General features: G+C 49.4%; 1 protein-coding gene across 7 annotated transcripts in view; it reads right to left on the reverse strand.

Annotated features, from left to right (window-relative positions):
- The window catches only part of PTPRS (protein tyrosine phosphatase receptor type S), a 267,499-nt gene that overhangs the window by 102,361 nt on the left and 138,075 nt on the right, over window positions 1-27,063 (reverse strand). For all 7 annotated transcript variants that reach the window (XM_074978298.1, XM_074978303.1, XM_074978302.1 and 4 more), the window contains 2 exons: window positions 23,048-23,193; window positions 21,411-21,552 (listed from right to left, as the gene is read on the reverse strand). In XM_074978298.1, the coding sequence (XP_074834399.1) occupies window positions 21,411-21,552; window positions 23,048-23,193 (288 nt within the window). The remainder of the gene's footprint in view (window positions 1-21,410; window positions 21,553-23,047; window positions 23,194-27,063) is intronic.

Genomic DNA, 27,063 nt, shown 5'->3' on the forward strand with positions numbered 1-27,063 from the left:
CTTTCAAGCTCAAGGGAGGTAGTGGGGAAGCTTAATTTAACAGAATACAGGTTGAACCTCTCTTGTCCGGTACCTTTGGGACCTGACTGGTGCTGGACAAGAGAATTTGCTGGACCACAGGAGGTGAACATTGTCGAGCACATTACCAACACTGTCACTGCTTACTGGGCTCTTAGAAGACATTTAGGGGTAAATTACAGCCAAATAACAGCACAGAACATGTAACAGAGAGGTGGCCATGTTAGTCTGTATTCCAACAAAACCAAGCAGCAGAAGTGCAGCACTTTAAAGACTAACAAAATGATTTATTCAGTGATGAGCTTTTGTGGGACAGACCCATCCCTTCAGATCAATTTAATTTCCAAAATGTTTTCTGTTCCCATGTGTCTGTATTGAAAATGAAATTGATCTGAAGAAGTGGGTCTGTCCCACGAAAGCTCATCACCGAATAAATCATTTTGCTAGTCTTTGAAGTGCTACATTTCTGCTGCTTTGTTTTGTTAGCACAGAACTTGGACAGCCAGAACTGGTGGCTGTAAATAAACTTTATGGGACCATAGGAAACTTGGCCACACCTGTGAAAAGTGGCCCTATGTCTAACTAAAATTATGCCAAATTACAGAGGATGCCAGACTAGAGAGGTTCAACCTGTACTTTAAAGACAGAAGCCCGATTCATTTCAAAAAGTGAGCACAGATATGGCCTTGCAGCTGTGGCTTTCCAGTTATTTGTATCACAACCAAGTGACTCCAACTGGCAACTGAGGGCTTACCGTGCAGGGCACTGCACGCGTGGACATACACAATTCCTGAATCTAAGAGATTACAATCTTAGCAGGTCACATTTTCCTGTTGTTTGTTTTAAAAATTCTTCTCTCCGAGATTGGCCAAATGCGCAAGAGTGAAAGGGATTATTCGTGAAGTTGTGTCAAACCGACAGTGGAAACGAGCAGAGAAAGGTCTTTCGGCTGTAGTAACCTTAGGGGACACATGTAACAACAGGAAGCAAAACTATTTCAGACAGAGAATGATTTTTAAGGTTATTAATTTCAATTGTTGTGACTCTAGGACAAGAGAGAGACACACCAAAGCTGTGTCTACACGTGCACGCTACTTTGAAGTAGCGGCACTAACTTCGAAATAGCGCCCGTCGCGGCTACACGCGTCGGGCGCTATTTCGAAGTTAACTTCGACGTTAGGCGGAGAGACGTCGAAGTCACTAACCTCATGAGGGGATCGGAATAGCGCCCTACTTCGACGTTCAACGTCGAAGTAGGGACAGTGTAGACGATCCGCGTCCCGCAACGTCAAAATTGCCGGGTCCTCCATGGCGGCCATCAGCTGGGGGGTTGAGAGACGCTCTCTCCAGCCCCTCAGCTCACTGGTGGCCGCGTGCAGCGGCCCCTTAATGGTCCCCTCCCCCTCCCTTCCTGTGGAGGAAGCTGAGGCAACGTGCAGGCTACAGCCTGCACACGCGGGTAGCCTGCACAGCCCTCAGCCACCCAGCCAGCGGCGATGGCTAGCCGGCAGCCCCCCCAGCGCCCCCAGGGGACCCCCCCCCCAAGGGGAGCCAGGGCAGCCAGCCCAGCCAGAGGGCCAGCCAGGCTGGGAAGTGGCAGCGGGGCCCCTCCTGGACAGAGGCCGAGCTGCGGGACCTGCTGGGGCTCTGGAGCGAGGAGGAGGTGCTCCAGGTAATGGGGAGCAAGAGGCGGAACGCGGATGCGTTTGCTCGGCTGGCCGAGGGCCTGGCTGCCCGGGGTCACCCTGCCCGCACTCCGGACCATGTCCGGAGTAAGGTGAAGGAGTTGCGGCAGGGTTATGCCCGGGCCCGGGATGCGGCCAGCCGATCTGGGGCCGCCCCCGTCACTTGCCCCTTTTACAGGGAGCTCAGGGACATCCTGGGCTCCCGGCACACCTCCTCCCCTCCGGCCACCCTTGACACCTCGGCTGACGAGGCCCAGCAGCCGGAGTCCGACCCGGAGGCAAGCCCCGCGCCCCGGGGGCCCCCCCCGGAGGCCATCCCCGGGACATCGCGGCAGGAGGAGGAGGAGGGGGGCTCCTCCTCCGCAGAATCCAGCCTGCAGATCCTCCTCCTGCCAGCCCGGAGCAGCAGCAGGGCCTCCGACTCCCGGGGATCTCCGGACCGTGGGAGCGGACCCACAGGTAGGTACCCCTCTCTGGTGGACACCCCTGGGCTTGAGGGGCGGGGGTAACAGAGATGTGTCCAGGGCCCTCCACACGCTCACATGGCCATGGCCCCAAGGACACCAGGGCCATGGCCCTCACAGCACTGCAGCCATCAGCCCCTGCCCCCCCCACCCTGCATGACAGTGCCATGCCCCATCCCCGGGCCAAGGGGAAGCGGAACCTCGAGGGGCCCCCGGGCGGAGGGGGTGGGACACCCCGGAGCAGCAGCATGTGATGGAGTGGGGGGAGTGCCAAAGGGAGACTCAGGCTACATATGAGCCACAAGAGCCGAAGAGCTCCCAGGGCCAAAGGAGGATCCTGGCGCTACAGCTGGCAGGTGACACCTCTGCCCCGAACAAACAGGAGGGAGGAGCCGAGCTGGCTTGGAATTGGGGGGCGAGGGTGGGGGCCACAGGTAGAGGCTAGGGGAAGGGAGAGCTGGGAGGCAGCCAGCCTGAGGAGGGGGAAAGCTGCATCCCAGAGGGGCCCCCCTTGGGGTCTTCTCCCCACGACGGGTTGGAAGGACTGTCTCTTCCGACAGCTGGTGCTGTCACTCCTGCCAGAAACTGGCCATCTGTGGCCTAAGAAAGCTCTCCTGCTCTCAGACCCTGCGGGGTGAAGTGAGAGTCGCTCCCACCAGGGGACGGGGTGCAGGGCAGGGGGACCCCTGAACCCCATCCATCACAGCAGCATCTCCCGGGGACGGGGATGGGGAACCTGCAGCACAGGGCGGGGGGGACAGAGGCCACGGCTCGGGGCCCACACTAACGCCTGTCTCCATTCTTCTTTCCCCCCTCCTCTCCTGTGTCCTGCACCTGCACCATCCGAAGGACCGGAAGAGAGCGCCGGCGAGGCCTCAGTTGTCCCGGAGAGCCCTCCGGGACCATCGCTCCAGGGCAGCCCCTCGGCTGAGGAACGACCGGCCCCACGGAGGGCTAGACGGGGGACCCCGCGCCTACTACCGGCGACGGCGACGGACCCCCAGCTGCTGGCCATCCTCCACCGGCAGCTGGAGGTCTCGGAGCAGCACCTCCAGCTGCAGGAGCGGGCGCTGGCCTGGCGCCAGGAGGCATGGGGGGCCTATATGCAGACATTTAACCAGCTGGTTGAGTACCTGGCCCCCCATGCTGCGCCGGCCGAGCCATCGCCCGCCGTGCCCGCTCCTGCAGCCCCACCACCAGCTGCTCCGGCCGTCGCCGGGCCGTCCGCCGTCGCCCCACCACCCACCCGCGAGGGCCAGAGCGCCGAGGGACCCCTGGAGCCACCTGAGACTCGCCGGCACCGATACCTTCCGGTCCAGCCCGCTCCCACCCAGCCGCGGACCAGACTGCAGGCACGGCGGGGCTCCCGGCTGGGCTCTAGGGGCGAGGGGCCCGGGACGTGGCCCCCCCGTTGTTGTATATAGTTGGACTGTTTTTTTTTGGTGCCCCCGTTTGCCCCGTCCCTCCCATGTAAATAGTTCTCCCCGTTCTCCTCCCTGGTTTTCTTTTGTGTTGATGGCGCACAGTTGTTTGCTTTGTTGTTGTATTGTTTTATTTGTGCACATATTGCTTTTGTTGAACGTTTGTCCCTACTTTTTGGTTTGTGTTTCACATATTTATTTATTGACATACAAAAAAAAAAGGTTCTGAAAGACAAAAAAAAGTTTATGTTCAGCCCCAAGTTCGTGCTGTCATTTGTCCAGGACAAGTGGGGGGGGGCAGTGGGGTGCTCCATGGTGTGGGCGTTGGGGCAGGAGTGTGGGGGAGGAAGGGGTGGGGCAGTAGGGGGCCTGGGCAGAGTTCACCCCGCGGCCTGTTGGTCGAAGTGGGCCCGCAGGGCCTCCCGGACCCGGGTCCCCTCGGGGTCCACCTGCTGACTGGGGGCAGCAGGTGGCTGCACGTGTGCCCTGCCGGCCTCCGCGGCCCAGCCCTGCAGAAAGGTCTCCCCCTTGCTCTCCACGAGGTTGTGCAGGGCGCAGCAGGCACCCACAATCTGGGGGATGTTGTTGGGGCCCGCATCCAGGCGGGTCAGGAGACATCTCCAGCGTCCCTTGAGGCGGCCAAATGAGCGCTCCACCACCTGGCGCGCACGGTTCAGGCGCTCGTTGAAGAGCTCCTGGCTAGCGGAGAGATGGCCCGTGTAGGGGTGCATGAGCCACGGCCGGAGGGGGTAGGCCGCATCTGCGATGAGGCAGAAGGGCATGGTGGTGTCCCCCAGAGGGATCTCCCGCTGGGGGATGTAGGTCCCCACCTCCAGCCGGCGGCACAGGCCCGAGTTCCGGAAAACCCGGGCGTCGTGGGTGCTGCCAGGCCAGCCCACGTAAATGTCCTGGAAACGTCCCCGGCTGTCCACCAAGGCCTGCAGGACGACATAATGGTAGCCCTTCCGATTGAGGTATCATCCTCCACTGTGATGCGGGGCGCGGATGGGGATGTGAGTCCCATCCAGAGCCCCGAAGCAGTTGGGGAAGCCCAGGGTGGCAAAGGCAGCGACAGTGGCATGTGGGTCCCCCAGCCTCACGAGCCTGTGCAGGAGCATGGCGTTGATGGCACGCACGACCTGCAGAGAAAGCACATGGGACAGCCCCAATGACGGGTGAGCAGGGTGTGCGTGGCCCTGCCCTGCCCTGGCCCCCCTGGCCTGGCCTGGCCTGCCCTGCCCTGCCCTGGCCCCCCTGCCCTGCTCTGGCCCCCCTGCCCTGCCCTGGCCTCCCCCTGTGGGTTCTCTTACCTCCATGAAGACAGCCCCGATGGTGGCCTTTCCGACACCAAACTGCTGGCCCACGGATCGGTAGCTGTCCGGAGTAGCCAGCTTCCAGACAGCGATGCCGACCCGTTTCTCCACAGGGAGGGCACGCCGCATGGCAGTGTCCCGGTGCCTGAGTGCGGGGGTGAGCCACTGGCACAGCTCCAGGAATGTCTGCCGGCTCATCCTGAAGTTCCTGAGCCAGCGGTCGTCGTCCCACTCCCCAAGCACCAGCCGCTCCCACCAGTCGGTGCTGGTGGGGTAGCTCCACAGCCGCCGGCGTGTGAGGCGGGGGGTGGAGCGGGGTGCTGCAGGGGTAGGGGTTGAGCCCTGCTGCCCTGGGGGCATCTCCTCCCCTGGGGCAAGAAGGTACTCAGCTGCCTCCCACATGGCATGGGCCAGGGCAAGCCCTGCTCCTGCCGGGAGGGCTGGGTGGACCTCTAGCTGCTGCTGCTGCTGCTGCTGGGGGTCCATGACTGCAGCGCCCGGGGTCTGTGTGCCTATGGCTCCTCAGACCGCGTGCTGTGCAGGCTGAGTGTATGTGGGAGGGGCCCTTTAAGGGAGCGGCTAGCTGTTGCCCCGGAAGCGCTAGTCCGCCCGTTGACCCTGTCTGCAGCTGTGCCTGGCATCCCTATTTCGATGTGTGCTACTTTGACGTGTAGACGTTCCCTCGCTGCGCCTATTTCGATGTTGGGCTGAGCAACGTCGAAGTTGAACATCGACGTTGCCGGCCCTGGAGGACATGTAGACGTTATTCATCGAAATAGCCTATTTCGATGTAGGCTTCACGTGTAGACGTAGCCCAACAGTTACAGAACAACTCACAGTTACTCTCTTGACCTATAATCCAGTGTTTCTGAATGACCAGTCCCTGGACCAGCAATGGACCCTGGCAATTTCCTTGTGTGTCAGTGAGATTTCTCTGGCATAGTTTAGGATGGCAGAAAGTGTCAGGTGACCATATTTCCTTATGCTTAATATGGGACACTTGGTAAAATTACTTGTATTCAAGCGAGTTCAGCAGTAATCAGTCAGAACTCTGGAATATAAACATTCAAATTAACATCAAGTTGAGTGAGCCTCTAAAAATAAATACCCTGTTGTTGGATTCTTTTTAGGTACCTTCTTATCCTTCAGGGTTCAAAAGGAGTAGAAGTGACACACACCCTTACCCTGAAGCCCACACATGGGGAGTGGTCTCTCTCTCTCTCTCTCTCTCTCTCACTTTGCCTGTATACTTCTCTGACATAGAAATGGGGGTTGAGCGACTGACTCAACCTTCCCTGCTCTTTTGCTCTTCCACCCTCCATACTTGGCTGAGTTCCTAGGACAGACCCACCTCTACTGGCACCTGGTGCCATGTCTTCCTGAGGTAACATGCAGGGGACTGCAGAGTCACATACCTGTCCCCCACCCATAGATTTCTGCCAGAGTTCACACCAGAATCTGGCTAGCAGTAGCCTTGGAACACTGTGCAGCAGGGAATGGATGGGAGTTGCTTCCAGACATAGGGGAGGAGGAAGGAAGAGATGACTTGGCCCATGTCTTTGGGAACTCATCTCTTCTCCACCCTGTTCCCTCTGTCCCCATGTGCCTGGAAGCAGCTTGTTTCTTCATGCCCTTACGGTGTGGAAAGGCATCTAACATCTCCAGACTGCTACTGGTCACCAACATAATCCATCTGCCTCCTGAACCTCTGACTACAGAATGGGCAGGAAGAAGTTGAGCCCTAATGATGTATTGTGCACGAGGGTGAAGTGAGCCTGGCTGTAGGGGCATCCGCAAACCTGGCCAGCAAGGAGGCTCAGCAGGGGATGGAGCAGCCCCACACTCCCTGAGAGCAAGCATCAGGACAGGGCTGCTATAGACCTTGAAGGTTTGGGATGGGAACAGGATGGAAAGCACTCTCCCCTTCCCCCCAATCCAGATATTAGCTGAGGAGCAGAGAGGTTTCCCCATGACAGTGCTGTGCAGAGCTTCGGCACATGCAGGGCTTGGATGCTTCTGGCCAGCAACCTGAGCTAGAGGGTCTTGGGCTTTCCAAGAGCACCTGCCCAGCCAGAGGCAGTGGGGGAAGGAAGGAGCCTTCCTGCCGGGCTATTGATGAGCTCAGCAGCCTGTGCACGGGTGCAGGGGCAGGTGTTTGAACCTGCTGGCCAAGAGCACCGATGGACCAGCATGGGGAGTGGCCAGTCCTGCAGGCTGTATCTTTGTCCCACCATCAGCCTTGCATGCGCACCCCCACCCTCCACCAATAGGAGCTGAGAGATTTTGCTGGGGGCGGGGGCAGCTTGAGAAGTGCTTCTCCCTCCACAGCACACAGAGCCCCAGGGAGCAGCCAGTTGCTTTGAGTGGTGCTGCTCCCTGCTGCAGGGGTAGGCCACAGGTTGGATTAAAAGGCTTGGTGAGCTGAATCTTGCCCATGGGCCATATCTTGTCTGCCCTGAGTTAAAGACATACTATTTTCTCTGGTGATGACCCGCTCCTCATGGCTGGCAACCTACAAATAGGACAAGCAACCTGGTGATGGCTTACAAACATTCTCCTTTAACTCGAGTGGATGCATTAGGAGCCCAAAGGTTGGCCTGGGGGAGGGGCACAGCACAAAAATTTCAGGATGGGATTTTTCCAAAGTGCCCAGTGTTGGCCTAAATCCACCAGCACTAGAGGTTTTTATGGACAGAGGTAGCAGAGACATGTCAATGTTGAACACTTGAAAATCCTAGCCTACAATGCTCATCATTGTGAGATGCAATGGTGAGGTTGTGTCCTCGCTGCACCTGTCTGAGTTCCAAGGCCAAAGGCCAAGCTCTGTACCACCCATTCTGTGGAACCCCAGGGACTATGGACAAAAAGAGAGAGCGGAACTGGAAACCTGAGCTTGTTGCTTCTTCCCTTCCCGTGTAAATGAGAGGCAGCCGGAACTCACAAGTCCTAATGCTGCCTCTGATGACTGTGCATGTGGTTTTAGGTGAGTTACTTCATTTTGCTGTATCTCAGTTTCCACATCTGTGAAACCGGTAACATTGTTGGAACGCTGGGGCAGGGAGGCAAGGTTTATACAGTGCTCTGAATCAGAGGAACGTTATGCAAGTCCTAACAAACGTTGTCATTAACGACTCAGGTACTGCAGTGATTCGCAGCATAAATGCCTAGATCTGTGATGGGCAACCTGTGGCTGCCAAACAGGTTATTTAGCCTGTGTCTGTAGGTATGTCTATCCACAGCTCCCATTGGCCAGGAATGGCAAACCGCAGCCAATGGGAGCTGCAGGCAGCCACACCTGTGGGCACAAGGCAAACAACCTATTTGCCAGCTCAGCAGTGGCTTATCGTGACAGGCTGTAGGTTCCCACCACTGGCTTAGACAGAGTCAATGCTCATAGGCAGTCCCCCTGCTCTGAGGACGCCAGAGAGACATAGGTGCCTGCTGGCCCCATTCCAAGCTACTGACTCACCCACGGGTGAAGCACTAAGCAGATGTCAAGTTAATGAGCAAAAGAAGGACTTATTCATGCACAAAAAACTGTGCCACTTTTACTGTGTAGCAAAAGCAGTACAGGTCCCTAGCGTGGATGTTGTGCTATCAGTATAAAGCTGCTTTATAAGTCTCATAAAGAAAGTGAAATAAGCTATATTGGTGTACTAGCCACCTTTCTACCAAAACACCTGCATCCATACTAGGAACTGCACTGCTTATAACTATTTCAGTCAAAAAAAAATTACATCCTTAACTGACACAGTTATATCATATAAGCATTGCATGCAGACAAGGCCTAAGGGACAGCACTGCACTTACAGATTGCCACCGTTTGATACAGCAGCCCATATTTATAGCATCAAACACACCCATGGAGCAGAATAAAGAATTTCTCCTCACCAGTTAAACATACAGCAGACTGTAATTAGGGCTCAGAGGATGGGTCTGTGAAGACGGGATGATGGGTTCTGTCCCTGGCTCTGCCACTGGTTTGTTCTGTGATCTAGGACAAGTCCTCTTTCTGTGCCTCATTTCCGCCCCCAGTAAAATGTGTTTGGGGGGAGTATTTAAAATCATCTTCTGGTCCCTCACAAAGGTTGTTTTGTGATTTCATGTATGTCACGTGTCTAATGATACTTTGGTGACAGGCTTTTTTAGCAGCTCAGTATCCTGTTTCCATCCCACAAGGAGGCAGAGACAATCTCTCACCTTATCTTTGTGCAGCACCTAACACAAGGGGCCCTCAACTAGGGCTTGGGATTTTGGGTTTGACCCACATAAAAGATTAATACCAATAAAAGCAGCTGGGGTACGCCATAGATTACCATCTCCATCTTGAACACTGCTGGGAGACCTCCACTTCCAGGTGAGTGACACTTAGCAACTTGCAGGACTGGAGCATCTCATCAGAAAGTCAAGGGAAGATCTTACTTTGCTTTCTGTATTGAAATACAGAAACACACTTAAGGGACTGAACTAAACCAACAGACCGTGTCCTTAACTCACCGAGCTGTGGCGGGGTATTCCAGCACTCCCACCTGCAGCACTACGCAGGCCCACATGAGCATGAGTTCAGGATAGAGATGCAGCCTGAAAACTGCTTTGCCTATGCTCACTTCAGCCAGGCTTTTAATGCATTCTCTTCCTTTTTTTAAACAGGCTGTTGCAGATTGTTAAAGTAGCTGATGTCTGATTGGCTAAAGATGACATCATTATTGATTACCACTTACATTCTGTTCCCTGGTGATTCTACTCCACATGGCTCAAACCCGAATCTGTTAATTTCACGAACCAATTAATCTGCAGAGAGAATAGCCCTCTTGACTGGCTGGGTGTGAGTGTAAGGGTGCGGGCACATTGAGGGAGGCCTAGTACAACCATTACAGAGTGTTTCTAATTAAACAAAAATGTTAATCTTGCAGCACATTGTGCAGAATTCCTCGGAGATTAATTAAAACAACTGTGTCTGGAGGCGTGATCAGGTTTGAGGATCAGATCAACAGAGGAAGCATCTCCTGGCAGAACACATTCCACTGATTCAAGGGCTCAGCTTTCCTTCCTGCCATGAAAGTGAAACTGTTATCTCCTCACAATTGGATTCCCTGCAATAATGCAAGCAGCTCAATCCCCATCAAGACATGAACATGCCCAACTTCCCAATTGCCACACTCCAAACCACACCTCCTACAAACTGCCTGGCTTGGATGGCAAGTTTTTCTAAAAGTAGGCCAGGCATCCCAGAGAGCAGAAGACTCATGATGTAAGATGAAGAAACCTGGAGGACACCTCTGGGCAGACATCTGCAGCTGACTCTCGCTGGCTTTGTAGAGAAATTTGCACTTGTTGTATTATTAGAGCCTTCTGAGCACCTTGTTTGTACCTACTCTTTGATTTAATGGTTTAAATGGCTTCCCTTGGGGAAAAACGGGTGAATTAACTCAATGCCAGTGAGCAAAGCAGAGTGAGAAAGAGCAGAGGAAAGCAGAGTGTAGCTTGGCATTCATTTATAATAAATTTACCAAAGGACATGTTCTGCGCTGGGGGAAAAGAAATGCATCAAACCATCCTGGGCGCATATGCGCTCACATGTACACAATCACACAACTAAAACTGAGGTCATGGATTAGCAAGCAAAAAGCACTCATAAATCTCCCTCTCCTTGTCACTCTAGAAGATGGCAGCTCTGGTGTTTAGCTAATTAAACACTGCTGTAAATAAGGATGATGAAGGTGAAAAAGGGGGAGCTGCTGCTGCTTTTTAACCCAGGGTCTGCACATTTGTTTGGTTATTTAAAAGTTGCGTGCAGTTTGCACTAAATGCAAAGAGCACAAGCAACATAAAGGGTGTCCAGTCAAGCACCCGGCTCTTGGGAACTACAGAAGCAAAGAGTAACACGGTGCCTCTCTCTAAATGGACCCAGATCTCATAGTGCTTGACATGTATTGATAAAATAAATCTCATCTCACCTGCCCCCACCCCTGAGATTACTGTCACTGCAGAAGGCAGCACAGAGCTTAAGCAACTTGCCAAAGATCACACCAAAAGTCTGCAGCAAAGCCACAGGAGAACCATTCACATGTCCGCCAAATTCCATTCCTGCACTTTGCTCATAAAGCAAGGAGCAACCAGAGCTAGCTCTGATACCTTGGGTAGGCATGCATGACATGCCTTTGATACCAATCATATGCCATCTCCTTGTACAGGCTGAACCTCTCTAACTGGCACCCTTGAGACCTGACTGGTGCTGGATGAGAGAATTTGCTGGATTATGGGAGGTCAATATTGTCTAGCATCATTACCGGCACTTCTACCGCTTACTGGGCTCTTAGAAAACATTTAGGGTTAAATGATTGCTAAATAACAGCACAGAACACTGAGAATCAGGACTGGTGGCTGTGAACAAACTTTATGGGACCATGGGAAACTTGGCCACACCCATGATAAGTGGCTGTCCAACTAAATAAAATCATGCCAGATTACAAATCTTGCAGGATGAGATTAGATTTGGTTCATACCGGATTAGAAAGATTCATCTGTACTTCACCTGGTGCACTGGAAGCCCTGCTAACAACTACGTGGGGGAAGGGAGAATTACTATGCTCCAATGAACTACCAAAGAGAAATGATAAAAGGCTTTTAAACACCTATCCCCCGTGGGTGAACACTTTCACAGAATGATCCCCTCTGTGTCTGACCTTTCAAGCCCTGCCTTCAAAGGAAACCTGACCAACACCTTCACAAGATAAACATGGGAGCTTTACATTCATAACTCTGCTAGACACTAAAAATCACAGATTTAATATGACACTGGATTTACGGCTCTATCATACAATCTGTAACACACTAACCTTCCTTTGTCTTACAACTATAGAGATATTAACTGTCCATTTCAGTTTGCATGGTTTCTTCCGACATATGTTACCTCCTTATCTGTCCCACTCTTGTCTGCACAGCAAATAGACACCTGCGTCTGGCTTATTCTAGGCGACTTGTACTTGTGGGAACTGGGCTGTGGGGCTGTTTCAGGGCTGTATGGACTTCTGGGTTCAGGTTGGAGCCTAGACTTCAGGACTCTGCAGAGTGGGAGGGTCCCTGTAATTACATATTTGAAGACTCTCTTAACGCATGCCAGGAAGCACAGTTGTGCATGCAACCTTCAATTTCATATTACGACTTCAGAGTTTAGCTACGGAACCACAATGCTTCATTACACTGTATTCTTTTTTTGGTGCTTAGTTCCCTAGATTTTAGGGTGTTTTAAGAGCTGGCGGGGGGGAAATCAGTACGCACACATCTTACAACTGACAAGATCAACCGGCAAAAGCCAACTGGTGCCTAGCAATGCCATCAGAAACTTGCACACTTGTAGTCAAAGGGCACCTAAGTGACGACTTGAATCTGCTATGGCAGTACTGCAGGCTAAGCATGTCTTTCTATACCTAGCCACCATTTTCTTAAAATCAAGACAGGAGGTTTTTAAAAAAGATATGCTCTGTTTCAAAGCAGGAATTATTCTGGGGAAGTTCTATGGGTTATACCATGCAAGAGATCACCGGCGTCTCTGAACACTGTGGAATCCTTGAATCTATGAACCAACGTCCTTTAAACTAGGCTTAATTTGGACAACCAGGAAGCTCTGCCAAACAGTCAATTTTGAAGAAAATCTCATGGGAGTTTTTAAAGTTAGTGAAGCGATTTTTGTTTTTAAAGAAAAATGCAAACATCACTTTCTGTAAGAGTGCCCCCTTTGGGCACAACACTTTCTACTGAGCATTCAGAACTGAAAAAGTATTATGTACTGATGCCCACTGCATGGGTATAGACATAGGCAGGCCACAGCTCTCCCAGATAACAACAAGGCCTACCCAAATCTGAGCCAGTGTGAATGCAGAAGCCAAAATCCATCAGGGTCTGGATTAAGAATCCCTGGATGAAGAGTGCTCTCAGCTTGTGGATTGCCATGGCTGGCAGAGAGCGGAGAAGCAGCCTGGGATACCTTGTCACTGCCTCTGCCTAGCGCTGAAAACTTCACCCAGCACTGGGCAAGCGATGGTGCCAGCTTGCCTCTGCTGCCCTGGATTAATTCAAGCCTGCCTGTAAGACTACAGCCTGCCCAGCACTCAGAGTCCAAATCCCTTCTCTGCACACAGGACCTTTTGCCCCCTCCAATTTTGCCCCCCCAAAGATTTGCTGTGATGTCTGATCTTTCGTCATTACTCACCCATCATACATGGAGTCCCACCCACAGTTCCACTCTGAGCGCCTCCCTTTCTCCCTCACAGTGAGAATCTAGCACTTGTGTTTCAGCCTCATGGGCTGGATCTAAATTGTGTAAGTGGTGGGGCAGGATGATTTTATCCCCAGACATAGATTCATACAGACTTGGAAGCTTCTCTTTTTCCCAGTTGCATTTAAAAGCTGCACACAAAAGGGTGAACTGCACAGAACTCAACATATCAACTCTTGCAGGGCAAAGTATGAAATTGACCCCCTTGGGATTTAATCCCTTAGCTCCTAGGGGTTTAGATTTACCCTACCAAGCCAATGCTCCCCCATCCTGTCGAAGCATAAAGAAAATACTTTCGCAGGCCGCCAGACCAGATGCTGGAATGAATGGCCATGAGAAGTACAGTCCAATTGCAGTTTTCAAAAGCCATGCATAGCAGGCCCACGTGTATCTCAAAAATGACACAGACACTTGACAGAAAATTGCCTTCCCCTTGATCCTCTTCTCTGGCCCTCAGTTCCAGCTTCTTTGTATGTGTGTGCACAGCTCCCAGCCCACAGCATCCTTCTCTGAAGAGCTAACATCTCTGCCCTGCTACTTCCTTCCCCTTTAATGAGCTTCTTTTGCTCTTGACCCAACTCTTTCCTCTCTCCAGCTCAAAACACAGCATTTCAAACCAGGGTTCAACTTCTCAGATCATTTCCCAGAGCCCTGCAGCTTCAGACCTTTGGAAGGTACCACAGCTTAGGGCTTCTGCTCTGCAGGGGGTGTTGGGGCTTGGGGCTTCTGCCCCAAAGATTGACCTGGAGGCCAGGGCTTCTGCCCTATGGGTTTGAAAACATTAACCAGAGCTCTGCCCTGGACAGTGCTGGCTGAATTAGGACCTGCCTCAAAGACAACCCTAACCTTTTCCCACTGCTTTTCCTTGTTCCTTCCTAATTAACTTCTTCAAGTACCCTCCCCGCACATATTCTTCCTTGAATCTTTTCTGCTCCTCCTAGACAGCTTCTCTCTCTCTCTCCTGCTGAATTGTGCAGTCTGTCCTCCACACAAGCTGCTGTCTCCTGGTAGGGAAAGGCATTTCAATGGACAGTTGCATCAGGGAGAGAGAATACACCCAACCCAGGCTGTGCCGGACAGGAAGGCATGAGGTGGTCCAAATGTTCTGTGCATTTGCCCAGCATGCTGTAGCCAACATCTGTCTTTGCTTACGCCTTCTGCATGGTGTGCAGGTGGAGGGGGGGATGGAAAAATACAATTTGTTTATTCAGGGGAAAAAAAACGCCTCCCACATATATGGAGAAACTACCTCAGCTGGAAAAAGGGTGCTTGGGCCAGCCACCTTCCCTTCTCTGTTGGCTTCCATGGAGAACGTCAGCAGCTGAAGTCAGCAACAATTGAAAAATACTTACAGAAAAAATCCTATTTACCTTCCTCTCGCTGCACCCTGGAGAACCAGCTTCGCAAGCCTGAACTCTAGCCCTATGGGGAAAAGGAGCTTCTCCTTGGAATCACAGGCTCAAAGGGACTGCAAGGGTTTCACCCTAGAGTTCTAGCAAGGCTCAGCTCCCATGGGAAATAGAACAGGAAAGACAACCTGCCAGCCTGGCTGGAATCAGAAAGACTTTACTGGAAATCTACCCCATAAGGAACTGTTGAATGCTTTTGACCCTGACTTGTTTTTGCTTCCTGCTTTTTATCGAAGGGACGTAACTTCTCATACACAGGCTGCAGCCTCCAAGGAATCCTGGGACAGCTGATGTCCTAGTGTATAGAGTACTGACCCCTGAAGCACCAAGGGGGAGGGTGCCTTCTTCTGATGGCCTGCACAGGTGTTAAGAGAATCCTGTAACAGTTCATATATGTGCATGAGGCGAACGAGCAAGCACACACATATATAAGAGTATGCCTTCAACAACAGAGCCAGGAAGCTGCTGAATGACTGCTACTCCATTCCTGCATGCAGCAGGACTGACAGCCACCACAGGCCCTGGGGCGAGGTGGGACAGGGACCCAGCTCCACGCCCCAGAAGGGGCAGGGCCTCGGGCATGGGGTCCCGCCCTCTCCCTCACTGCTGTGTGGAGCAGCATTGCCGTGGCTCTTAAAAGGGACCCAGAGCTCCTGACGCTGTCGAAGTAGCAGTAGCAGTGGCTGGAGCTCCGGCCCCAGGGTAATTGCCCTCTTTGCCCCGCAGTCAGCGGGCCTGCTTGCATGGGCTGCCAAAGCGGGCCTGAAGTTTCCAAGCTCAGTGGCACGCTACAGTAGCAACTCCTGCAAGTGACAGATTATGTTTGCATCCCATCTGCAGTGCAGCCTCTGGTCTCATGTTAAGCCCTAAGGTATTGGAGGTATGTTCTGCATGTGAGGAAGGCAGGAAGGAGAAATGCTGTGAGGTGGGAGGGGAAGGGGATGAGAAGGGATGGAATGAGAAAGAGGCAGAGGAAAGGAGAAAGAGATGCCAGCATGCACTTTTTCAGATTGTTTGTGATTGTAGAGGTTAATGGATTCATGCTTTGTCCTTTTAACTCTCCCAGCACTTACAAATGAGTCCACCGCAGGGTAAAGAGAAGTCAATCTCTGCTGTCTGAAAGCTGAGGAAAGGTCAGGAGAAGAATAACTTCAACTGAGCTGGAGAGAGGAACGAGGAGGAGAAATCTATAAACAACCTGCAGCCCCGTTCTGCTTCCCAGGCTTTCAGCTCATCACCTTATTTGCTCTCTCTTTCCAGCACTCAGATTCCATTAAGTGGAGATCCAACTCACCCCCACACCAGCCGGCTAATAAAGGCACCTAACAAGGGCCTAATAGCACAGAGAGCTAGATTGCTTGTTGAGAGCAGCATGCCTCAGGTATGCTGGAGAGGTGCTGACGCTAAGGGGGCTCTGCTGGGCCTCGCTATATGCGTAATGAGTCAGGCAGGCAGGAAAGGCGAGCTCCTGTTTTGTCATCTGTCATGCAGAGGACACTTATCTGATGCCAGCACTTGAGGAGTTGTTGTCATGAGGTGCGTGCAAGGAGCCCCCGGTTGCTGAGCACAGCTCCTCATTAACTGATGGATGCTGCTCCGCTGTCAGAGACAGCGTGTTCCCACTGCTGGGGCAATCCAGAAAGCTCACTAGGACCAGAACTGTGGGAGGAAATCCTCTCACTGATACTTCCTCTTAAAGTTATGGAAACTTCCTCCTCAGGGATCATCACAGTGCTGCAGAAATAAGTGGCAGCTTATTGAATGAAGTTCCAGACCTCTGAGGCCCAGTCTTGTCAGAGAGTGGCTTTCCTAACCCGTGACTCTGCAGATTCTAGAGGGAGTGACAACCAGCCACCTGCTGCTGTTGGGAGGTTAAATCCACGCTGTGAAGAAATACAAAAGTGATACGGAGACTCGGAGACACCTGTGCAAAGGGGGCTTGGCAGGGGACAGAAACTAACAGGGCTGCATGAATGGCATCAGGCGAGTGGCACAGGGACAGATTTAAGAAGGGTGTCAGGTGAGTGGCAACAAGGCACCTGCATGAAGGGTTGTGATTGGACCACAGGTCTGTCCATTTCAAAGACAGCTGGCATTTTGATAGCAGGCCACCAGCTGGACAGCAGGAGGCTGCTCCCTGACGTAGGAGGAGGTGCTTTCCTACAGGAGCTGTGTGTCAGGTTTTTGTTTATCACAGTACATTGAGGATCTGTGCATAAGTTCAGCTCACCAAGTCACACCTGAGAACAGGATGACTGGCTCCCAACACACCCAACTAAAAAGTGCAGGAGAAAAAGCTCTGTGGTCTTAGGGGGACGGCTCATGCTACCAGTACTAAAACATCCTTGGAGTATTTAAATACTATAGCTGTTCATTTCCTTACTCAAAAACCGTTGCGTTCAAACACAAGGGAGTTTTATATCAGACCTTGCCTTGACAGATAAAGAGGATCTGACCAGAGAACTAACATTTAATGACAGCTTAGGTACGAGTAATCATGACCTGATTACACGGATAATGGCTAACAAAACGAAGTCCAGACATACTACATATACTTTAAAAGGGCCAATTTCACAAAGCTGAAAACAATTATGAGCTAAATCAGCTGGGAAGAAGAATTTAATCAGAAAATTATGCCTGGTAATTGGGAATTGTTTAAGAACACTTTATTGGATGCTCCAAAAGCCATAATCCTATAATCAAGGAAAAAGGCTGAATTAGTTAAAAACTTAGAGGTGTAAAGGCAAAATGAAGCAGCTATAAATTAAAAAAAAAACCATAATAAATGGGAAGATGTGGAAGTTGATACTAATGAATATCAATCAGATGCTAGGAATTATAGAAAATTGATAAGGGAAGCAAAGGGATACACAGAGAAATTTATGATCAGCAGAGTCAAGGACAATAGGAAGTTCTTTAAGTATACTATGAACAAAAATAATACTAACTATGGCACTGGTCCATTACTAGTTGGAAATGATAAAATTATCTATCATAATGAAGAAAAGAAAGAGGCATTCAATAAATATTTCCATTTTGTATTTGGGAAAATCAGACAATGTAGTCATATAATTTAAGAGTGCTGAGAAAACACTTTCCACTCCACTTGTCTCTCTGGAGAATGTTAAACAGCAGCTACTAAAGTTAGACATTTTAAAAGTAATGCACATCCAAGAGTTTTAAAAGAGCTGACTATGCAGCTCATTGGACTGTTAATGTCCGTTTTCAGGAAGTCTTGGAACACTGGGGAAGTTCCAAAAAATTAGAACAAATTTAACATTGTTAACCAATATTTAATAAGGGAAACAGGATGATCTGGGTAATTATAGGCCTGTCAGTCTGACATTGATTCTAGGCAAGATAAGGGAGTAGCTGATTTGAGACTCAATTCATAAAGAATTAAAGTATGGTCATGTAATTAATGTCAATCAACATGGTTTTATGAAAGACAGACTCTGTCAAACTAAACTGACTTTTTATGAGATTACAAATTTGGTTGATAAAGATAATAGTGTTGATGTAACATACATAGAATTCTTTAAGGTATTTGACTTGGCAGTGCATATCACTTTAATTAAAAAACTAGTATATACAATTAAAAGGGCACACATGAAATGTATTAAAAGCTGGCTAACTAATAGGTCTCAAAACACAACTGTAAACAGGGAACCATCACTGAGCGGTGTGCTTCTCAGCAGGTCTCAGAGGGCTCACTTCTTGGCCCGACCCTATTTATCATTATTCTAAATGAAGAAAACATAAAATCATCCCTGATGAGGTTTGCAAATGACGTAAAAACTGGAGGAGTGGCAAATAAAGGAAAGGATGGGTCACTCATCAATACAGAGCAACTTGGATTGTTTTGTAAACTGGATGCAAGCAAACATGTGATTCAAAATGGTTAAACACGAATGTATACATCTAGGGGGAAAGAATGTAGGCCAAACCTTCAGGGTTGGATACTCGATCTGGCCCTGCAGATTTCCATGACCTGCATCTGATGAAATGAGTCTGTGCTCACGAAAGCTCATGCTAAAAACTTTTCTGTTCGTCTACAAGGTGCCACAGGACCCTTCATTGCTGTTACAGATCCAGACTAACACAGCTACCCCTCCGATACTATCCTGGGAAACTGATTCTTCAAAAGACTTGTGGGTGGGGGAGAATAATCATGAGTGTATGAGCTCACAGTGCAATGCTGTGGCCGAAAGAGCAAATGGTTAAATGGAAAATCTCAATTATGACCAAAAAGATTACTTTACCTTTGCGTTTGGCACGGGTACAACCACTGCTGGAATATTGTGCCCAGTTCTTGTGCCCATAATTCAAGAAGGATGTTGATAAATTTGAGAGGGCTCACAGCAGAGCCAAGAAAATGATCAAAGGATTAGAAAACACACCTTATAGTGATAAACTCCAGGAGTTCAATATACCTAACTTAAAGAGAAGATGCTGGGGGTGACTTGATAAGTCTATATCTATACCTAACTGGAGAACAAATATTTGACAATGGGCTCCTCAATGTAGCAGAGCAAGGTATAAAACAATCTAATAGCAGGACACTGAAGTTAGACAAATTCAGACAGAAAATAAGATGCAAGCTTTTAACAGGGAAGGTCATTAACAATTTACTGGGGTCTTAATGGATTCTCCCTCAGTGGCAATATTTACCTAAAGACTGCATGTTTTTCTAAATGATCTGTTCTCTAGCCTGTGTTATACAAGTGGTCAGACATCTCAAACTGGGGAGCGAGGAATTTATTTGGGGTGTGTGCATGAGAGAAGCTTTAGCAGGGGGATGGGGGAGAAAGGCTCACTACATACTTTTTACCCACTGCATGAATAACTAGCAAAGCTGATTCCTCTAGACAGATCAGGTCCTCAGAGGGCACTGTACAGTTGACTCTAGATGGCGCTGTGCATTTTGATGGATTTCTGTTAAGCTTGCATAGTATTATGCAAAGTTGTTGCTATCAGAATGTGAACTATTTGCCATAACACAGTGTGCATGTTTAATGGTGAGCCCGGACTACAATTGCAGTTTTGCTCTTATTACAATAGAGCTCACTTGTGCAACAGTAGGGTGGGGGGAGGGAAAAGACAATTCAAGTGAAAAAACAAAGACATCAGAACTGATTCACAGGAGCACTGCCTGTATCTACTGGTATAGCTACTTGTTTGGTGTGACAGGGGCAGGGATGTAAACAACTACAGACACAAAGAAGGGGGCCAGGAACAAATAACTGAGATCTGCTGGACTAGATGATGGCCTGGGCCTCCATGAATTAGGAAATTTCTTCTGAACCATTCAGCAAAAGGACTTTAAGCTGAAGGAATACTTTGCAACTGAGGGGGCTCCATACAGACTTATGGGTTGAGAGCTCCTACTCCATGCCATGAGGCTTACTGGGAACTCCTAAACATCTCGCTTAAGATTCAGAACTAATTGCAAAGCCAGTGCTCTTACCTGAACTACCCATACATCCAAAGCTCCCACACCCACTGCTATAGCATTTCCCCTTGGAAGCTCCCCTCCCAGCCAGGGCACCTCATGGCAACACCTGTTGGGAATGTCCACCCGGCCATTGTTTCCACCATTCCCCATAAGGCCTTCCTGTCAGAACCATTTACAAGCCCTTCTTGTCTAAATCAAGAACCTCCTGCACCTCCTCCCCAAAAGCAGGTTCATTCCAGGGAGCAGGTTGGCTACGGTCTGTGTTGTGGCAGTTCTAGATTTCTGGGACTAATAAAACCACCACCCAGTAAGGCAGAAAACATCTGGAGGCACAAAAAGCCAGAAAATAGTGACAGTGGACCCTGCAGCTCCACCCCCCAGCCATCCCCCAACACACAGAGAATGTTTCAAATGAAAGAACAGTCTCTAGACCGATCTCTTATAAGAGAATGAGGAGACATGGGGTTTTGAGGGAGAACGGTGTAAGCAAAAGACATAAGGGGCCCAATGGGGAACGGGGAGAGGGTTATTCCGGAGGGAGAGACCTGAATAAAGAAAGGAGCAGGGGCTCAGCCAGTCATACGGGAACCAGCCTCTCTTCATCAGACAATGCCTGTTCCCCTGGGCCGCTGGATGACAGAGATCAGATTTCAGAGGAAAAACCTGATAGAGACGTTGGCCTGGTCTACACTAGGCAGGTAAGTCAATTGTAGATACGCAATCCTAGCGATGGCAGTTGCATAGTTAGAATGGATTTGTCTACGATCAACTTACCTGGCCATCTTCACAAGGGGAGGTTGACAGGAGAAACTCTCCCATTGACCTCCCTTGACTCCAACCCCAGATAGTTCAATTTCACACATCTCTACCAGGAGTGCAAAAACTAAACCCTGGAAGATTGACCCCGAGCAGGCAGATGCTCTGTGAAGGGAGTTTCTATGGGACAGGAGAGAGTCGAATGAGACAGAGAGGCCACCAGAAGTGTTTGGGGTAGGAAAGAAAGGAGCATGAGTGAAGGGGAGTTTGTGAGGATGACAGCTATGCAGAGACATCTGGGCTTGCACTCGCTGGCATAACTCTGGCTCCGCTCTCCCACTGTGGAGACGCAACTGAGGAGAAACATTGCCACAAGTGCTGGAGAACATAGTCAAGAATGGCGATCTTCTCCCACCCACGGGCAAATGAGGGCACTTCCGGCCAGGTGCCCTGAACAGCATAACCCGGGGAACGTGAGGTGTATGCTCAGGGCTGCTGCACAGGATCAGGTGGGCGTTTGCACCTCTGCCCCACTGCTCGTACGGCAACCTCCACACTCAGGGAGCAGGCATCCTTCATTCTGCCAACACCAAAGGCTGGCGAGCTCTTACCTCGGAGAACAGTGAGCTTGGCATGGACGGTGATCTCCCCATGAATGTTCTGAGCGACACACTCATAGACGTTCTCATCCCTGGGAGTCCGAAGGGGCTGGATCCTCAGCACAGCACCTGCACTCTCGTCAAATTCAATGGTCTGAGACAGAAAGGGGGGAGAGAGGGATTGTGTACAATCTCTGGACCCAGGACATGCTCAGTCCAGCCCATGCCGAGTGCAGCTGCACAGATCAGTCCGGCTGCAGCAGTTCCCCTTTCCTGCCCTCTTCTCTCCCCAGCCAGTTCTGCATTTTTCCCTCAGGACCCGCCCAATGCTCACGGAACACAAAGACAATCTTTGCACTCGCTCCAAGATGGTCTGCATCAAGACCTACAATCGTAGGACTGAATTGCACCTGCTTCCCCACTTCCCATTTCATTCAATGAAAGCGCCCCTGAAATGCCAGTGAAACGGCGAGGTGTTGCAGGACCATGGGGAAATGGAGACAGAGAAATGAAAATTTAGTTCCCCTCTTTACCCGAAGAGCAGACACCAGAATTTCCTTACCAAACCACAGCCAGCCGGTAGGGTCAAGGCCCATTAGGGATCAAAGAGAAGAGCAGAAAAATTTAACTACCGCCCCCAATGTGCCCTACTACATACTCTCATTTAGATATTACATACAAATAAGGTGCAGCCATCAATGCCAAAAACGCTGTAGTAAACCTTTAAAAAAAGAATATGGCTGGGAATAGGGAAGGTGTATTTAAAGAGCTGGCTGAGCGGGGGAAACATCAGATTAAAAAGGCCAGTCCGGCCTGTGTTTCTTGGTGGACAAAGAAGGAGCAGTTTTATATTATACACTTTTTCAAAAAGTAACGTATTTGCCACCTCTCCTCTCATTTAGCCAAAGTCTCCCAGATGTTAGAGACTGAGAACCCATAACTTACTCTATAGTTAATCCCCTATACCCTTCCTCGCCCCCACCACTTTTATTGACATCTTCAGGTATTCATGAAATAAAACTTTTACTTTTGCTTGGCTCTTGACAGACACACACAATAACTTCTACACATCCATCGGCAGTGGCACAGCTACAACCGTGGAGATGTATCTGAGCTAACTTTGATCTAGTTGGCTTCAGTGACAATAGTAGTGAAGCTGCAGTTGCAAGGGCTAGGGCGGGGTGGCGGTGTTTAGTTGCTCAAGTATATTCTAAGGCAGGGGTCAGCAACTCGTCTGAGGCAGAGGGCTGAAATTTGATCTTTTGACCTCCATGCACAGTCTGAGTGCCAGTGATACTTTTTAAAGTCATTAATAGTCCTACTTACAACTGCTTTACCCTTTAGGCAGTGGTTGGTAGCATTACTGGTCTTGTATTAATCTACAGGCCATATGGCTTTGAGCAAGCTCCCGGCTGCATGGGGGAGGAAGGGCAGGGCTCAGCTCCTGCCTCAGATGCCACTCTTGGCACCCGGGCCGGGGATTGCTGACCCCTGGTCTAGGGTGTCAGGTAGGCTTTTAACAAACTGTGCTGCTGCAGCTTTGCTGCTTTCATTGCCTGATCAAGCGAGCTCAAACACGTCTATACCTCCTGCACTCACACCTCTCACTGCAAACATGCAGACACAGGTAACCCCAGATTGTCTCTTACCTCAAACCTCTGTGAGTTCACTTTCTTCCCCTTCTTGTTCCAGGTGACCCGTGGCTTGGGATCCCCGGTTGCCTGACATACAAAAGAAGCCACACCTCCCGACACGCCGATTTGGTCCACTGGTTTTTTGATGAACTCAGGGGGACCTTAAAAAAATAGAAAAAAACCCAATGGTAGACAGAGTCTTATAAGTAGCCGTCATAGTTAATCAAAAACCACCATTGCTTGTAACGGACAGCTATCTTCCTCCCAGCAAACACCCCATACCAAAGGAAGCCATCCACTACCTCTGGCAAGGGAGTTTCATCAGCCCTTTTTCAGACATGGAGGAAACCAAAGCACACAGAGATTAAGACATCGATCCTGCATGAAATACTTGCACTTATTCAGAGTTTCACTGATTTCAAAGGCACTCTGTGTAGGTGCAAGTGTCCAGTGGCATGGATCCAATGGTGGGATGGAGGCACAAATCACCAACACAGCTGTGGAATTATCATGAAGCGTAGTTTCCCAGGAGCATGTTTCTGGTGATTTACAAGACAGAAGTCAAATGTCCCACGAAACTTTACACCAACCTAAAGGTATATCTCTATATACAATGCTATAACTCGGATGGGGGCACAGAGCCACTGGAATGAGGGAGGAGCACAGAGGTGAATAAAGAAAATCTAGGTGAGCATTGCAGGGGGGAAGAGGACAAACAGGAGAGTCACCGAGAACCCCTGGCAGGGGTGGAGAATGGCGGATAATGCTATGGAGGAAATGAGGGAAAACAGAACCCTTGCCATAGAGACGGAGAGTGTGGGACAGTGGTATTGAAGATAGTGGGACAGGGCATGTGGGGTCGGGGGGAATAGAAAGCTCCTAGCCCTGGGGACTACAGTGGACTAGTAGCTGGATATGAGTCTACAGTGTGCCCTGGCTGCCAAGAAGGCTAATGGCATATTGGGCTGCATTAGTAGGAGCACTGCCAGCCATATGGACGGAAGTTATTCTTTCCCTCTCTTCAGCACTGCTGAAGCCAAATTTGGAATGTTGCATCCAGTTTTGGGTCCTCCTTTAAAGAAAGGATGTGGACAAATTAGAGACAGTCCAGCAGAGAGTAAAGGAAACTGATTAGGGGGCTAGGACACATGATTTATGAGGAAAGGCTGAAGGAACTGGGTTTATTTAGTCTGCAGAAGAAAAGCATGAGGGGGGATTTGATGGCAGCCTTCAATGTGATAGCATCCTCCAAAGAGGATGGAGCCAAGCTGTTCTCAGTGGTGGCAGATGACGGAACAAGAAGCAATAGTCTCAAGTTGCAGTGGAGAAGACCCAGGTTGGATACTAGGAAAACTATTTCACTAGAGGATGGTGAAGCACTGGAATTAGTTACCATCCTTAGAGATTTTTAAGGAAAAGCTTGACAAAGCCCTGGCTAGGATGATTTAGTTGGGGTTGGCCCTGCTTTTAGCAGGGGATTGGACTAGATGATATCCTGAGATCTCTTCCAACCCAAATCTTCCATGATTTGCTGACAATGGATGGGATGGGAGTGAGGTTCAGGGAGCCCCTAAACAGGGAAGCGTGGGAAGATGATAGCTAGGAAACTTGTACACAAGGATCCCCTGGTGTGTGTAACATGATTAGCCTATAGAAGCTACAATGTGTGTGACCAATTTTTGTGTGTGCACACAAGTGCACATGTATTTTTACCTACACACATGCACACATGTTGGAAGCACGAGCTGACAACGTAGACTAATAAACCAAATTCGTCACCACTTGAAACAATCAAATTGTCAAAACTAAGTGCGCAGCCAGAGTCTGTGGCCTGCTCCTGCAGCTGTCTCCCAAGAGACACTATGGGCTTTTAAACCCAAAAGCAGGGGATCTGCACAGCTTGGAGAGGAATCCAAAAGCCCCTCCAATGCCTCTTGCATTCAGTTATTCAGAGAGGCAGGGATGCCTGGGGGAAAAAAAACAAAAATGCCCTCACAGCTGCAAGCTGAGTTTTATCCAGCTGGGAGCTGAAACTCCAACCTTCAATAACTCTTCTCTAGACAATGACTCCCCTGTTAGCCTGACAGTCTTCAAGAGCACCTCTGGAGGAATAGGCAGAGAGAAAAGCATTACAAGCAAGGAATAGCTATAGACTCTCCCAAAGTGGAGGCCTTCCTTCCATGCCTTTTTCCAGCTCTAACCTGCTCCCCCAGCACAGTTTCCTCTAGTCTAGTTAGCGTAAAATTTACTTAAATATTTAAATCATGAGACCACAGCTGTGTTCAGATAAAATCACTCAGATCATAAAGTTACCGTCTGTTATTCTTGTGGAAGTAGACCACACTACTGTGAAATGTGCATATTTATATGTACACATTCAAGCTTTATAAAGCAAGATGAAGACAGCCCACAAAAAGAGAAAATGAATGAATGAATGAAAGTTTCAGAAGAGGGCAAATGGTAGCCCAGGAAAAGTCCCAAGTGAACTGGAGTGATCTAAAGAGAAGAGACAGTGTCTTCTTCCCAGCCCCGTCTCCTTGCCGGGCAATAGGTATATAAATAAAAGCACGTGTGACGGAATCAAGTGTTTATTTCCATGCTTCAGGTAAATACAATTTGTTGGAGCTGTTATGTCCAGCCGAAAGTTGTCTGCACATGCATTAGATTTAGATATTTATAAATTCATATTTAGAGGTCGTGGAGTTGCTTTTGCACAGTCACAGATAAACTAGTCTGAAAGTTCTGTTGGAAACTCCCGCTATCCGGAATTTGTCATTTGTTTGTAAAAAATCTGCTGTGGGCTAAAATTTAAAATGCAATTTCTATCCAAGGCTTTCTGTGCCCTCACCTGCCTCAGTTAAAATCTGAAGAGTCCACACAGAACACGCACAATTTTTGAGCTGCACTGGTGCAGATGACAAGGTCAAGAGCTTCTTAAAGATATTAAAGTTACACACTAGTCTTAAAATCAGATTCTTTAATACAGTTAAAAATGTTGCCTGTAACTAATCATACATAATATCAACTATTATTTTAGAAGGCAAGGTAATCTAGTTATTAGAGCAAATTCCTGGGAGTGAAGACTCTTGGGTTCTCCTTCTGGCTCTGGGAGGGGAGTATGATTGATTGTTCCTCTGGGATTGATTTTCTCTCCACCCTCCGAAGCTGGCAAATGAGTTAAGTTTTTGTAGTTCTTTCCATTTGAAGGGGATGCATTATATGCAATTTAGTAGCATGATCATCATGCAAGCGAGGTAATGTAAGAGTCCAAGTTCTAGGTCTCCTTCTGCAAACATTTGTTTCTAAAAGTATGGCCCCTCAACTCTAACCTCAGTCTTTGATCTCTGCTAGCCACAGCTCCCACACCAGTCACCCCCATGCCACCCACCACAATCCCAATCAAGCACTTGAAAGTATTCTCCCCTCATCAGGTGAACAAGAAGCGAGGAATTCCCACAAGTTGCACAATGGAGGGACAAAATCCAGAGTCTTCGGAGCAGAATTCAGATACAGTTTATGCAAGGGCCTTGGTTAGGATTCTGACGTATTGTGTAAATGAATCTGGGAAGTTTCATAACAAACAAGGGCTAAACGAAAGTAAAAAAAAAAAACATTCTAGGACAAGAAACCAGAGGGTCTGTGTATTTCTTCTGACATGTCAGGACTGAAGTGTCTTGATATATATTTTAAGTCATTCTCTGATTTCCTTGCTGCCCAATCCCAGGCAACCCTTTGGGTCACAATAACCTTGTGGCCCTCTGAGCTGAAGGAAGCCACTCACATGGCCCACTGATTAGCCTAGGTTGCTCATCACTGTATTATACCATTTCACCAATCCTCCCAGATGGAAACACAAAAGGTATGCCCTCACTGATCCTGGAAAGCCCCAGTGAATCTTAAGAATCACAGAATGCTAGGAGTGGAAGGGACCTTGAGAAGTCATTGTGTCCAGTCCCCTGCCCTCATGGCAGGACCGAGTACTGTCTAGACCATCCCTGATAGACACTTATCTAACTTGTTCTTAAATATCT

This window comes from Carettochelys insculpta, chromosome 27 (assembly GCF_033958435.1).
Source record: "Carettochelys insculpta isolate YL-2023 chromosome 27, ASM3395843v1, whole genome shotgun sequence".
Classification (NCBI taxonomy): domain Eukaryota; kingdom Metazoa; phylum Chordata; order Testudines; family Carettochelyidae; genus Carettochelys; species Carettochelys insculpta.